This window comes from Puntigrus tetrazona, chromosome 15 (assembly GCF_018831695.1).
Source record: "Puntigrus tetrazona isolate hp1 chromosome 15, ASM1883169v1, whole genome shotgun sequence".
Classification (NCBI taxonomy): domain Eukaryota; kingdom Metazoa; phylum Chordata; class Actinopteri; order Cypriniformes; family Cyprinidae; genus Puntigrus; species Puntigrus tetrazona.
The window spans coordinates 42,244-59,133 of NC_056713.1; the positions used below are offsets into that span (position 1 = coordinate 42,244).

At 35.6% G+C, this 16,890-nt stretch overlaps 1 protein-coding gene across 1 annotated transcript; it reads left to right on the plus strand.

Moving 5' to 3' along the window:
- The first annotated feature begins 657 nt into the window (after nucleotides 1-657).
- Nucleotides 658-10,404, plus strand: LOC122359281 (ankyrin repeat domain-containing protein 6-like). The gene is given in 17 exon segments (XM_043259590.1): nucleotides 658-695; nucleotides 2,588-2,597; nucleotides 2,888-2,986; nucleotides 3,204-3,253; nucleotides 3,255-3,300; nucleotides 3,988-4,086; nucleotides 4,206-4,304; nucleotides 4,641-4,739; nucleotides 4,911-4,988; nucleotides 5,756-5,860; nucleotides 6,061-6,176; nucleotides 6,937-7,096; nucleotides 7,173-7,325; nucleotides 8,324-8,437; nucleotides 8,532-8,844; nucleotides 9,728-10,146; nucleotides 10,148-10,404. Coding segments are annotated over 17 exon segments (2,145 nt in total). The 3' UTR covers nucleotides 10,295-10,404.
- Nucleotides 10,405-16,890: the final 6,486 nt, after the last annotated feature.

The window sequence follows — 16,890 nt, forward strand, 5'->3', positions numbered from 1 at the left end:
TTGGCTATCATCACACGCGGCCGCGCGTTTTCTCCAGGTGACTGCCTCCCCAGCCGATGAGCCCGGTCCACCTCAAGTGGTTTAGAAAAGTTACTAGCGCCCAGCAGATCGGGAATAAACTCCGTCAGAAATTCCGTGGGCCTCCCGTTTTCTATCTTCTCAGGTAAGCCGACGATTTTAATGTTTTGTCGCCTGGAGCGAGCCTCCAAATCAATTAATTTCTCACGAAGGGATGTATTTTCTGACTGTATTTTGAGCCACTTCTGCTCGACGAGTGAAAGACGGCGATCATAATCGGCTGCAGCATTTTCCACCTCCGTGATTCTATCTCCGAGAGACACTAAGGTTGCTTGTGTAGATGCCAAAGATGCCTCCAAAAGATCAAACCGGTCTGTCATCGTTTTGCTCATATTCTGTATTGCCAACAGAATACTGGTAGACTCCGCGTCTACTCCGCAACTCATTCCCGAGATTGCCGCGGCCTGCTCGGCTGACTCCGAAGGCGACGGAGCAAGCGCCTCGTTCAGAACTTTATCCATCTTTTTCCCCTTGACTGTTTTCGGCTTAGACATTTTGTAACCTTGCCCCAAGAAGTGTCCAAAATAATAGCGCTGAAGAAACCTGAAAATTATGGAAATAACCGACTAATTTAAAGAAATGGAGGAGAGCTCGACAAACTACGACTACTCCATGTGGTGCTCACTAGCGCCCCCCCTTGCTTTTACATTCTTCATGATGACTTCAAAGGAGACATGTTGATAGTAGAAGGTCGTTAACGCAGATGCGCTGAAAGTTGATTGCTTTATTCTAGGATCTGAGAGAAGTTGAAGACGTTGACATCTCTGTCTTCTTGACATCCAGACTTAATCTGTTTGTTTCATCCTATAAGATTTGTATTCCCAAACTATGGGTCCCCTTTGAATGCAATAAAGGAAGAGATTTAGAGAAACTGAAATCTGCATTACATCATTTGCTCACCAATGATTCCTCTGCGGTAATCATGTATAATTTGTGAGCTATTTCAATATTTTTGCAATTTCTGAACAGTCCCATAATTACATTTTTAGATATTTAAGCATTAAGGTTTTGCAGTGCAGCATAACATTAATAATTCATGAGCTTGGTTAAAAGAGGTTACAAGCGCCAAGCATTTCAGGAACTGTTGAGCGGCATGCAACAGTAGTATGGCTTTTTGTATCTGACTTGTAAAGGAGACACCAGAGCTCTTTTCCATCTGCGCTGCTATGTCCCAGCTGTAGCTTTTAGGACTCACATCTGGGACATCTTGTTAAACCCATGAGATCAAACTCTGCAACTCTTCAATCTTGCTCTCTAGCACATTTGGTCCAGGCTATTAATGTGTCCTTTGTTTAATGCATATTTGTAAGCTGTTTTCACCAATCTCTCTAATGCCTCAATGTTGCTGTATGCAATCAAAATAACTCTTTAGTGAGAGAATGAGATCGTCACGTGCTCTTTTCTGAGAAATCACGCAAGCCAATTCAGTTCAGAGAATCAGTCCTGATTCTTGAGATGTAGTTTCTTAGTTTCAGTGTTATTATGCTCTATTGCATTTATTCGCATTTTAAATTTGCTTTTATTTTTGAATGTTTTGTTAATTTAGTAGCAAGTTTGTTATTTGTTTTTATAATGTAGTTTTGTATATTTAGCTTAAATTTGTTATTATTTAAGTTTACTTTTAGTGACTTAGTTAAAATTATTTTTGCGTAAAAAATAAAATAAATAAATAATAATAAAAAATATATATATAACATTTTAACTTTTCAGTGAACATAATTATTTTAGTTTTAATTATGTTCATTTTTAGTTTTATTTAATTTGAAAAATAGTCCTTTTTTATATTCTTCATATTTGTTTAAAATATTCAAATAAAAAAACTCAGCCCATTAATTAATGCAGATTAAAATATTTTAAATAACAATAAGAAATATTAAGTAATTATCATGGTCTGATATTTATAAAAATATTATAAATATAATAATAATAAAAAATAAAAATTATTTAAAATATAGTAATATCAGTCAGCCTTTTGATGATTATATCATTAGTCTTTAGGCAAAGATTCAATGGAGCTAAAAATCAGTTTATTACCATCCTGTAGTCACAATCTTTTTTTTAAATTAAAGGCAAATAAAAAAAATTGCAATTATATTTATGACCATACACAGTCTAACACTACTTTGCTGACACTAAATGACAGAAAGTAAAAACACATACGTTAATGAAAACGGTTCTAGCACTTGTCCTAATTTAACCATTCAGTTCATTACTTGGCTTTATAAAACGAAAAAACATATTGAAGGCCAGAAATCAAAGCAAGTGCTTAAAACAGAAATCTGATGAGTATCATTTTTATCCAGAAATACTCCCTTTTGTGCTAAACCTAAAGGAAAGACTACAATGAATGTCTCTCTGTTCCTGTGCGAGGGATTACCCACGTGACTCTTTTAATGTCAGTAAAGCCAGCTGGTCATACGCTTTCGGTCTGTAAGTCCCTGTGTGCGGGATTGTGGCGCATCTGCGTGTGATTTCTTTTATGTGAGCATGCGTGTCTTGTTTTGCGCAGGACAGTAGCTGTGAGTTCACCTGGTCTCATAAAACACAGAGGTAGGGGGCGGACGGCGGTTACAGCGGCATCCTGGAAGATGTAAACTCATGGTCTATCTCTTTTACTTCTCTTTTCGACCATTAGAGTGAATGATAATACGGCTTAAGCCAAGATTTTTGCCAAGGCCACAATTTGCATTCTTCTAGGAAAGTTCTTAATGTGGCCGACGCGTGACCTCTGGTGGCCTTTGGGCTTAGATAGAATATATGACCAAGCACCAGCGCTAATGCAAGTGTTTTTTTTTGTTTTTTTTTACAGGGTCATCAGACAGCCCTGCACCGGGCAGCTGTTGTGGGAAACCGTGACGCCATCTCTTCCCTCATCCATGGAGGCTGTGCACTTGATTTACAAGACAAGGTCTGTTCGTTTGCCTTACAGAAACTTTTGTATTGTTTCCTAATAATTTATACAAATCAAAATCCAGGAATCTGCAAGTAAAACTGCATAACAAATCCAGACTATTGTTCATCTCACTGTACAGGGAATGAGCTGATTTTGTAAAAAAAAATAAAAAATAAAAAAATGTAATTGTGGTGAAATCAATATAGTGTAGAATCAGATTTTCTTTTGGCAGGAAGGAAACACTGCTTTGCATGAGGCATCATGGCATGGATTCAGTTCATGTAAAGCTCCTGGTCAAAGCTGGGGCCAGTGTCCAAGTGAGAAACAAAGTAAGTCTTTTTCATGTGCATTATTTTCCATTCACTGAGTTTAAACAAAAAACCCCAAAAAATATATATATATATATATATATATATATATATATATATATATATATATATATATATATATATATATATATATATATATAAAAACATGAGAATCATTTATCTTCATTCCTATAGTTACAAATAGCATAATAGAGGTTTATTTTCACTGTTTTATAATAGATTTTTATGTCAAAAAAAAAAAAAATTATATGTATATATATATATATATATATATATATATATATATATATATATATATATATATACACAATATTTTTTATTATTATTTTACAAAAGTAAATATGAAGAAGTATCAACAAAAAAGTATTTGCTGTGTTTGAGTATTTCATTTTGAAACGGGAGATTCAAAAGCTTTTTTTAATATTATGTTACTTTTAAAGGGCTTTTAATTTAGACAACAAAATGAACTTTTGATGACAAACTTAAAACAGCACACATTCAAATAGACAAAAAGAGCTTTTTTCCACCAATCGGCTTTTAGGGTTTGATTGACTACAGCCTAGGAACACCATGGTTTTAGTCAGCTGATACGCTGCAAAAAGTAGATTAGTAGAAGTCGTTGAGAAAATAAAAAAAATCAGCTGAAGCTGGTGCTGAAATCTAATTAATTATTTTTTTTTTTTCAAGGTAGGAAACACAGCTCTACATCTAGCGTGTCAGAATGGACATTCCCAGACCGCTCAAGTGCTTCTACTAGGTGGAGCGATGCCTGACAGCAAAAACAATGCATGTGCACTCGCCTTAAAATCATTACCATTTTAAATGATGATATAATTTGCTAACTGAAAGTAAAAAGTTGAATTCTAAATCCTGAAAAAGAAGTGCAATCATGTCTCTCCTTTCAGGCAGGTGACACGTGTTTACACATTGCTGCACGCTACAATCACTTGGCCACGATTAAGATCCTCTTGGGTTCTTTCTGCTCTGTGACTGAGAAAAACCAGGTCAGATCCTCATTCTGATTGTTTTGAATCCAGTACCAGTGTGTGTGTGTGTGTGTGTGTGTGTGTCACTGCTGTGTCCTAGTTTCTAAATTGTTTTGTCTAATAGGCAATTAAGCTTTAAACTGTCAAAAGGAAACAAAACTACATAATTCATTATAGCTAGATGTATTATTTTATACTTCAACAAACCATAATAAAGTGGTGCGCACCAATGAAATTAAAATGGTCTTAAACTGCTAGATTGTGGTTTAGATTACAGCATCTCATCCTGGTAATTGCTTACAATTACAGCTTTTATGTGATCATAATCTTGCAGAAAATCAACATATTTTACAGATAGGAGACACTGCGCTCCATGTGGCTGCTGCCCTAAATCACAAGAAAACAGTCAATCTGTTACTGGAAGCAGGAGCCGACGCAAACATCAAAAACAATGTAAGTCGTGTAATCTCATGATATGCCTCAATCTCTTTATGATTGTATAGTTATGAAAGCATTTTGCAATGGGGGCTGGGGTTGAATGATGCTACGGTTCAACCTACAGTGGGCTTCACGAATAGGACTGTAAAGAATGACAATTTATTTATACACTAAATCTATCAACAGACAGGCCACACCGCACTTGATAAAGCGCGGGACAATAACAACCGAGATTTGGCTATCCTGCTAGCACAATCCAATCAGGTAAGTAATATTATTACATTCAAAAAGTTTTCCATTTAGAAGCAGTTCGTCGTCCTGCTCTTTCGATTGAATAAGCTCTACTGAACAAATGACTCAATGACTCACTCATAAAGGCAATCCCCTCATTCATGTCTAAACGATTCAGTGTTTTTGAATTAATTGGTTTATAAACGTGTCTATAAAAGTGACTCATTCGTGAACAGAGTGACAGAGTCCGTCAAAATTCAGTATGAGGCCATTCGCACATGTTTTTGCATAAAAAAAAAAAACTAAGCTCAGTTTAATGAACAAAACGCAAGCTCTGAAAGGTGAACTTCTTCATTAGAATGCAGTCGATACGCTGCAAAATATGCAAGACGTTAGCGAAAAAACCCTATGAAAAACGCCCCAGTGAAATGTGAAAACACGCTGTTTTTAAATATTACAATAAATAATATTAATATTTAATAATTTTTTTAAAAATGTGTTTATATTTAGTTTTTTATTTAATTGTTATTTTAGTTAACGTTTTTATTGTAACATTATTAATAAAATTATATTCTGTTTTATAAATTTATTTATTAATCGCACATCCAAAACTTCGGTTTTGTACTGAAGATGAAAAATGTTGCTTTGGCAAGTAAAATGTTTCAAATATTTCATTGTATTTTTTCACTTTTTTAAGTAACTATTTATTTATTTAGTTACAACATCTACTACCAGCAGGTGCTAAAGTCTGATGCTTATTTTTATCAGTATAATAACTCAGCGTGAATGTCCCTGCTCAGGTGCTTCGGTTTGCTCGTGGAAAAACTGTGAGAAAACGAAGAGATGTCGTGCGAGCCCAAAGAAGAACTCAGTCCCTCCCCAGAGCTCATTCCTCCAGAGAAAAGGTGGAAAATTCAGATAAGATTCACCCATCTGTGCAGTCGCGGATTCATCATTTGTAATATGATTGGGGTCTAGGGGCCAGTGAGAGAAGAAAATGTCACATGACTACTTAAGCCTCCATAACCTAAAAGAGATCAGAGGTCATTTGATTGTTTTAGCCCAAATATCCCTCTCAGTGCTAAGCACTCCCATCATTGTGCAGGACTGTACTGAAGTGGCAGAAGACACAAACAACAGTGATCAAGTACATCAACTTAAGCGAAAAACAGCAACTCTGAGCCCGGCACGAAGAGGAAGGTCAGGAGCCCAAGGAGACAGGTAGTGATATCACATTTATATCATTATTAAAATTCATACTATATATATATATGATACAATATACCAATACACTAGACCTGCAGAATTAAAATATGTTGATATTTAGAGGGTTTATCTTGCAATAATGACATGCTGACTGTACATTATTCTGTTTATTTGATGGCTTAATATTTTTAGCAAATAAATAAAAAATAATATTATTAAATAAATAATAAAATACATTTTAAGACCACTGATATTAAAACAGTTTACACAATTGTTACAAAAATATCTTAACTTATATCTTAACTTTGTAAAACCAATTAGTTAGTCTCAGTCGTATTAATTTCTCATTTTAATGTTAAGTTTCATGTTCAGTTTTTAAATGATCCAAGAGGGTTTATATTTCAATAAAATGCATTATTCTGCTTATTGGAACAATTAATAACTAAAAAAAAACTTGTTAATTGAAGTTATTTTAAGATTAATAAAATCTTTACAATATCTTTAAACTATTCATTATATAACTGTTAAAGCAGTTTAGCGATCATTATATGTATTAAACTAGAACCATTAGAAACAGAAAATACATATATTTTTATCATCTGAATTATAATCAGGTCTTCATTTAGATGTCATCACATTTTTAGGTGACACGTTTTACCAGACAATTTTCTCTCCTAATGTAGTCTACGCTCTTTAATAATTCCTGCTCTTGCACGAACATTTAAAAAAAGCACTCTATTCATTAATTGTAAATATGTTTTTGCTGTTATTAAAGTTGGAACATGTGTTCGAAGGAGTATCAGCTACATGAGAAAGGATCTCCATCCCAGAGAGTAAAACACAGCAGCCCCAGCTCTCAGGAGGAAGAGGAAACTCCTGGAAAAGCCTATCAGCTTTATACACTATACAGGGATAAAGATGGACAGATAAAGCAGGTAAACTCTGCAGTACATTAAAGTTAGTGCAATGCATTTGTTTGTTTTAAACCTCTTAACCAGTGTCTGCAAACAGGCTCCTGCGAATGACTGTCACTGTAAGCCCCTCATTAAAACTCTGGAAAATCAGCTGAAAGCCGCAAAGATGGAGATGAGGTCAGAAATTCACACGGTCCAAGAGGAGATCAACTGCAGGATGGGCAGAATAGAGCAAAAAAACAAGCACCAGGTTTGTCATTCGCTGTGATACTGCAACATTTTGTTTAGATTTTCCTTCATAACAGAATTCTAGGTGACATTCCTTAGTTGATTATTAGTTGATGTATTAACTAACATGAACAAACAATGAACACTGAGCATTTATTACACTATGTATTAATCTTTGTTAATGTTAGTTAATGAAAATACAGCTGTTCATTGTTTGTTCATGTTAGTTCACAGTGCATTAACTAATGTTAACACACTAAATTTGTAATTTAAATAAGGCATTAGTAAATGCTGAAATTAACATAACTAAGGTTAATAAATGCAGTTAAAGTATTGTTCATTATAGTTCAAGTTTACTAATGTTTACTAACTAATGTTAGCTAATGAACCTTACTGTAAAGTGTTACCTTTTTTTCTCTTATGCTTAGAAGAGCTGCATTTTTAAAATAAAAATATATAAAATATAATTATAAAATATAATTATAACGTAAAATATTATTAAAGTTTAAAATAGCTATTCTGAATATATTTTAAAATGTTTAAATAAATGTATTCCTGTGATGGCAAAGCTGATTAGTCTAGTGTCACATGATCATTCTGAAATGATTCCAATGTGTTCAATTGGTAATCAGGAAATATTCTTAATATTATCAGTATTGATAAGAGCTGTGTCACTTGTAATATATTATATAAGGATTACTTGAAATTATTTTAATTTTTTAATTCATAATAAGAGTATTGAAATCATTACAACTTTACTGTCATGTTTGATCAATCTCATGCATCCTTGTTGAATGAAAGTAGTATTTTCAAAAAAACAAACAAAAAAAAACTGACCCTTCTCGGATTTTGAATGAAAAACTGTATTTGAAAAAAGTATTGAATATAAGTAGTACCATTAATACATGAAGACAAACATGACTCTTTATAAGCCCTATGGATAAAATATATTGGAAAAACACTTCCAAAATCATTGGCACTAAAAATGTGCATGTTAGATACTCATATCTTTCTTTTCAGATTAAAGTTCTTGAGAAACTCACACAGGAGCGTATGTCGGCTGAAAGGATGGAGTGTCATTATCGAATCAATCAGAGAGCCACCCTGGAGCGCCTGGAGGGTGAGAGAAAACAGGTACAGCATCTTAAGAGAAGAGAGTCACGACCACCATCAAATCAGCCTAGACATCACTGATCAAACTCATGCTGCTCTGTTTTTATCTTTCAAGCAGGTAGCTGCTACCAATGCTGTGAAAAGCTGGTGCATGTCTAAGATTCAGGATCTTGAAGTGCGAATGCCTGCAGAGACACAGTACTACAAACTTCTGCGCTCTCCGTCTGTGGATCAGTCTTTGGTGGATTCAGACCCGAGGGTCTCCGCTGCTGTCGCGCTCATCTCTGAGGAAAGCTCCAGCTCACTGGCCACCTACGTCAATGTGTTACCCAGCCCAGGAGCAGGTCCTAACAATGGCAGGAAAAGTCTTGAATTTGGGGATGCACGTGGCAGGAGATACTTTGAGATGAAGCTGAGCGGTTCTTCAGGTTTGAAAAAAATGCACCCAATTTTTCTCACTAAAATATATAAACATCCTTAAAACAAGATGTGCATTTAGCTAAAAAGCATATTATATATACAAGATATTACTACAGAAACTTATAGAAAGATATTAATATTAGTCTTATTTTTCAAAGCGAAAATTATCTTTAATATTACTGAACTGAACTGACCTCTCCCAAATTACTTGACTGCCATAATTTAGCATGTTTCTGTGTGAAACTGAATATTTAAAAACAAGTAAAAAGCTGAATCAGTTCTTCAGATTAGAATTTTTTAATTTATTAAATTAATATATTTTTTATTTATTAAATTTACTAGAATAAGATGCACATTTAACATTAATAAGCACATTGTTATTTTAATAAAATCATTTTTATTAATAAAATTCTAGTTTTACTAGTTTTATTTTAACTACAGTGTATTTTTATTATATTTATCATTTTATAAATATTTTTACTCATGTTAAAGTGAATGTGACCTCCCCAACCCATTTTAATACTACAATGTAAAACTGGATACTGAAATTTTTTTATCATATCATCATTTATTCCTGTCAATTTTAGTAAAAACATCTAAAAATGTTCAGTAAATACCAGAACAAGTAAATGATAAATATGTTAATCTTTTAAAACGTGTTTTTAGAAACTGTACAATTATAATATTTGAATTATATTTCTTCCACTGATATTAAAGCAAACATCAACTGGCCTCCCCAACCCTTTTTACTGCCATAATGTGACGCACTGTATTTCTGAGGCAACAGGAATACTCAAAATGAAGAATCACTTGAAGACCAAACTAAATATTTTAATTAAATAATATTAAGAAAATGTAGCTTTTCTAAAATGTCTTTCTACACTCATACAGATGAATATCATAACCTGACAGCTCCTTCAATGGTCAAACACAAACCTCTATCACGGAAGCTGGCGACCGCTGACCCCAAGTGGCACCGAGCAGAAGTACAGGAGGTCGATGTCTCGAAGTCCAGGTCAAACAAAGGGGATGAACTCTTTGACAGCAGTGCCAGCAGCAGCCTGTCCACATCCAGCAAACGTTTCAACGACAGCGAAACAGAACCAGCACCCGGGCCGGCCTGGAAACACAGCAGACACCTGAAGGACAGGATTAAAGCACATCACGCTCAAACCCAGCAGAGCAACACCATGAAGACCCTGGAGGTGTTTTCCCAGCGGCCTGTGGAGGCCACCTTCACCCAAGAGCGGGCAAACTTGCATGCCATGGAGGTGACGCAGCATTTCTTTGAGACGGTCTCCACACAACTGGGCAGCTGAGTACGAGAGGAAGATCCAGGAAGCACAGAAGATGGCAGAACAGAAAGCTCTGCAGGACAGAGCCAGTCTGCTGGAGAAGATCAACAGCCTGGAGGAAGAGCTACAGAAGCTTCGCACTAACACTAATACAGACTCTTGACACATACGGTACTATACCTAGATTCCACCTAATATGAAAGTCATGACGATATAAATGAGATTGGAGCTTTGTAAACACAGTAAACTTACAGCAAATGTATTGTAATATAGTGCAACACAGATGTGAAAAATCAAAGTTTCAAAAAGAGTCGAAGTTTCATATAGCAATTACTGTATGTAGGCTGTGATTATATTAATGGCACTTCTTTGCTCATGGACTAGTTCACCCAGAAATTATTACTGTCATGATTTACTCACCATCTGGATTTTAACATATTCAGAATTGAAAAATTGGCTTCCTATCATTGAGCTGGAACGTGGATTGAATTGGCCACACCCTACAGGAAATTGAAATTGAAATGACAGGAAGACTAATTTGCTGAATAGTAATTCAAAGAAACCCAAAACAGGTAATGCATTCTAAAAAATGAAGTGTTGTCACATTCTTAAATCAGCCAATCAATCAATCAATCAATCAATCACCTTTATTTATATAGCGCTTTTAACAATACAGATTGTGTCAAAGCACTAAACGGTATCAAACAGGAAAATAGAGTGATAGTAATGAATAATGACAAAATTAAACACTTAATTTTTATTAAATGCAGAGACGATCTGTGTAATCAAAAGTCACTAGAAATGATATATCCTCATCTAAGCAGCTATGCAAGATTGTGTAAAGGACTTGTGTATGTGTGTTTGTCTGGTTCCCATGATCTGTCCTGATTCTTGTGAAACGTATCAAAAGAATACTTAGAAGATTTCTTAACACTTTGGTATAGGAACCAGTTATCACTATTAAGTGGTTGCTTATTAACATGCTTATTATTAACATATTAGCTGTTTATTAGTACTTACAAAGCACATATTCTGCATGACCATACATACATACGTCTACATCTTTAATCCTACAAAATACCTAAACAACTATCTTACTAACTAATAAGCAGCACATTTTATTGAGTTTATTGAGGCAAAAGTTAAAGGTTTGTTACCAGTGAGATTGAAGTGAGATATTTAGTTTTTGTAATAATATTTAGTTTTCTATTGTAAAGTGAAGGTTAATGAAGACTGGTCTATTAAAATAAAAATAATAAAATAAAAACAATGACATACTGAATGAATACTGAATAATCACAGGAATACACACACACACACACACACACACACACACACATATACATATATGTGTGCGTGTATATATATATATATGTATGTGTGAATATATGTATGTGTGTGTATATATATATATATATATATATATACACATACATATAGTATTAAAAAAATCTAAATCATAATATTTCATGGTATTGACATTTAATGTTTTTAATTACTTAATTTCATACATATGTGTCATTGTTTTATGTTATTACTTTCAGTCAGTCAAGAAAAGACCTTTCTAAATTCCATTTAATCCTAAATGGAGCTACTTTAAGTTACATAGTTCTGTTCTTGCCATTTAGAAAAATGCATATTGTCTGTGTACCTGTACAAAATTAAATTAAAATGTTTTAATTAAATTGCAATTATAGTTGCGTAACGTATAAAACTGTGTAAAAAATTAATGTAGGAATGCAGTGTGTTTGTTGTGATTGATGGTACATGAGCGTTCGTGCCATACATGTGAAATCTATTAAAAGTTTGATGAGTCAAATGTTGTATAACACTCAGTTCATGACCCACCGTGATCACACAGCACTTCTGTTTTTGCAGGGGTCTAACAGGTCGGCTGCACCATCATTCTGTATACAGTGTCAGATTTCATCTTTTCATAAACAATTCATATCTTTTCCACTAAATGATTCATGTTCATGTTCACTGCAAATTTGAAAACGAAAACTATCAAATACTTTGAGACTCAAGCACAAGGCTAAAATAATTAAACTAAAATGCAAATCCTCAAAGTGTAGCATTATTTTTAGTATGTTTTCAAGGGAATTCTATTCGCGCTCTGTTCTTTACCCGTTCACACCTAAACCTCTTCTCGGTAAATATCCGCAGGCGTGCTGGAATCTCATTATCTCCAAACAGTCAGATCAGGGCTGCACGAGTCTGTATTGATTGAAATGGATCAGTGTGAAGTAATCTATCAGCATGGTGGATGTCCATCCCACTGCCTCCATCCATTTTCGAACTCCGCCCCAAACAACAAAATGTTTCTGTACTAAAACAAAAACAAAAGGCTGTGTTGTTTGTTGTACATTAATACAGATTTAAATATTTATTTTTGCTGTGATTTTTGAATAGTGTTTAAATTGGCAGTAAGAATAAAACTCTGGATAAAGACAACAAATAAAATATTAGCTCCATAGAATAAATGCACATTGATTGAGTATATAAAACCCTTCTATGACAGGAATGTGTGCCATTAAATATTTTTGATAGGAAATCATTTGTATTTAATGTGATTTAAATTGGCCTAATATACAAAAAGCGAACAAAAACATAGTTGCATACTTCCCTACGATATAGTATGCGAAAAACAGTCTGCGAGGCGAGTAGTATGTCCGAGTTCGTAGTATTCGAACAGTAGGCGAGAAGTACCGGATGACATACTGCTTCCGTACTCATACGATGAACACTTTACTATACCACGAGCGGCGGAAATCGGAGACGTGTAAGTAACGTTCTTCGTTGTGTTTAAGTAAACGACTGATTTATAAAAAAAAGTTTAAACATTGTAAATCGATTAGACGATTTCGCGAATCAGATATAAAAGGTTGTTTAATCATTACTGAGCACATCAAGTTTTTTTTTAATTTTCGCGCTGTTATGACGATGCATGACATTTAGCAAAATCAACATACCGGATGCAGTACGTCGAATTCCATTCATACTATATAGAACGTACTGTTTTAGCGGTCGGGCAGTGCGTTCAAATTCAAGCGTAGAACCTACTCGAGAAGTTTTCGATATCGGACGCAGCAATACTTTGTAAGAGAACGTTGGTCTTTTATGTATATAATGAGTTTACTCTCTCAAAAATATTAGCTTATAATAAATGAAGCTGTTTGTTTAACGAAATTGATATCTTACCGTATGCAAGTCAGAGATCGCGCACAACTGACGTCTAGATTCTGAACACCTTTGATTGGTCAAAAGAACCATGCAGGGGTGGGGTGGGGTTCAGGATCCCCACTTATATGAGGGTTGTCTCCCTAAAAATATCACTACAAATCACTGGAAATAATTGTGTTAGTAGTAAAACTATATATAAAAAACGTTTTAAGTTTAGTCTGAGTCCCCCTCCCTTGCCTCATAGTGGTTTGGTCCACTGGCTGCTTCTCCTTTTCCCTCAGCTATACAACTTTTTCTTGACTTACAAGCAATTTGTAAATTCTATAGGTTCCGGGCTCATCCGTGTCCAGCTATTTTTAGCTGTACAAAACAGTTAGTTTTGCTGCTTGATATATTTACAATGGGTGTGTCTTATGTTATTTTAATGTAATATCTTAATTATGAACACACTGGTTTGTAGTGCAAACAATTTTACCATGTACTGCACGTTGTTATTTTCCTCATTTACCTATAGCGTCTAATGAACCGGAAGCCTCACCCATACTTCTACAATGAAAAAAAGGGGGATGGATACACATGATGCCAGATAATATTTAGGATCCAGCCCCCGATGCCAGATCCCGTAAGAAAATATAAGTTAGTCCAGTAACAAAATAGTCAGCAGAGCTGTTGGTGCCCAAAATGAGTGTTTTACAGTCTTATGTCATTCAAGACGTTGACCAAGAAAAGACAGAGAAGAGCAGAAGCAGGAGATAGTAAATAATTTAAAATGATGTAATAATAAATCATACATGTAAGTAATGATTATAAAATTATTCTGAAATGATTTAAAAAACATTGTGAAGTGGCTCCAGAATCAGCACCTCCAAGTCTGAGGCCACGGTTCTCAGTCGGAAAAGGGTGGGTTGTCCCCTTCAGGTTGGTGGAGAGTCTCTGCCTCAGGTGGAGGAGTTTAAGTATGTTGGGATCTTGTTCACGAATGAGGGAAGGATGGACCGGGAGATTGACAGATGGATCGGTGCAGCCTCTGCAGTAATGCGGTCGATGTACCAGTCTGTCGTGGTGGAGAAGGAGATGAGCTGCAAGGCGAAGCTCTCGATTTACCGGTCGATATGCGTTCCTACTCTTACCTATGGTCATGAGCTTTAAATCATGACCGAAAGAATGATATCAGAAATGAGTTTCCTCTGCAGGGTGGCTGGGCGCTCTCTTAGAGATAGGGTGAGGAGCTTGGTCACTCGGGACCAGCTCAAAATAGACCTGTTGCTCCTCCACATCGAGAGAGGCCAGCTGAGGTCGGGCAACTGTTCCGGATGCCTTCCAGTCGTCTCCCCGGGGAGGTGTTCCGGGCATGTCCCACCTGGAGGAGGCCCTGGGGAAGACTTAGGACATGCTGGAGAGACTATGTCTCTCAGCTGGCCTGGGAAAGTCTCTGTGTTTCCCTGGAAGAGCTGTAGGATGTGTCTGGAGAGAGGGAAGTCTTAGACTGCTGCCCCTGCAACCCGGTCCCGGATAAGCATGATGGATGGATGGATGGAATATGACCATGTGATGAACCTATGAACCAAACTCATATTTAAACAAGGTCTCCATGCTATGTACACATGCTGTGTACACACATATTGTAAAAATGTGATTTTGTCTGTATTGTGGTGTGACAGCAAAAATGTAAAAAAAAAAAATTTTTAAATAACCTCTAGCATTGAAGATAAACCTCCCTCGTGCTATTTGTAACTCTACAATTTTTTTTAGAGTTACAAATAGATTTGTAACTAGATTTTTTTTGCTAGATTTTGAGAACTCGCAGCCATATTTTCAGGAAAGTCCTGTGACATTTATATACTCACACCTGACAGAATAGCTTAGCATACTTCAGAGCATTGTGCCTGCCAGTCAGTATTTTACACTGTAATAGCTTTGCCTCTTGTATAACTACAGTGATTAATTTAAATTAAAATCAGTATTTAATGTACATGTATTTACTTGGTGAGCAGGCACATAATAAGTGTGATAATACAGTAAAGCCACTTATTACTGCAAAACAATCCCCTTCAGAATGGTCTAAAACTGACATGGTTTATTTTGGGATATTTTATGACTTAATAGGTTATGACTGTTTTTGCACTTTCAATTTTCCCTTGTTGCAATACCTTACAAAATGTGCACATTTTGGCCCTAATCAAGGCTATTATATACAATGAAATTCCAGAGAATGAAGACCAATAGATGGTTTTCTGCCATTCGTTTGGTACCGTATGAACTCATTATGTAATGCGACGTCCCTGATGTGACTTCTGGCATTTGCAGTTCAAGCTTCTGCAAGGGAAAATCAAATCAATCTCCCATTGACTCTGTCAGCATGTGATGGAAAGCTAATTAAAGGCCCTGAGGGAAGGCTGGTCATTTTATGAAGCATGTAGTGTGATCGGCGAGATGATCCAGTTGTGCAGTGCCTGAAAGGTTCGTGCAGGGACGAATCAGGATAATGAAATCACGTGCATGTGCTGATTGGTGGATCACGGCTTGCCTCGTTCCCCCCATTGTTTTAATATAAAAGCATCTTTTTTTTTTAAATCAATTGCTATTGGATTTATAGGGTAAATGCACAATATTGTGCAAATATGCTTTTAATGAGATTTGTGCCACATTAAACTAGAAAAAAGAACATGCTAAACAAATCACTGCAGTATTGATGGATTGAGTTTAGGAGGGGGGGCCTGATGCAATCGAGTGCAAGGTCTTTCATTTGACATTGAGTGCTCTTAAGCGTAAACAACATGGAAAGCTTTGGCACAAACTCAAAGAGAAGCACAAAGGAAAACGGTGAAATAGAGTTGATAAATTCCACATGCATCGTTTTGTTCTAGGTCCAGGTGCACATGCTTTAAAAAACTCCATCTAACAGACAATGTGGTTCGCTATGAAACTGGGCTTGAATTTACCAGAATCAAAGATTACACAAAAGATGAACGGTTCAATAGGATGGATATGCTTGCTTGCAAAAGTCTGAAACCCATTTTCTTGTTCAAATCAACATGGTAGTACTGTGTTTGCTTTAAAAAAAACAGCTTACTGGAGAGCAATATCGTGAAATTTTGTGTGGCAGAATATTGTATTGACTGCATGAGGACATTTGGTTGGTTGGCATTGTGGGCAACTTTTTATGCGTGTGGGGGTGCTGTTTTCAGCAATTGCTTGATAAGATCTGCCATGGGGCATTGTCCCGTCAGTTTCTGATCAATTTCTACATCCTGTGAACTCGCTGCGTGCAACAACTGTGGGGAACATTCACTGTAGCCCAACATTATGCAGAGAGACTGGCTGCGCTTTAATGTGTGAACTCCATGGCTGTAAAATGAAGGAATGATTTTCCTCATCGGGGAAAACATGCTTGTTTATATTCCAAGGAAACTAGACAGCAAATCCCACTGAAATGTAAGTCGATTTTAGTTTGATTTTGTAGATAAAGATTTTATTGGCATTTTTGTTTGTTTATAACCTACAATTTGTGTCAGAATTACTTGGGAATTAATTGTGCATGACTTTCTAAACTTGGAATTAGCTTTTTTGTTCGAA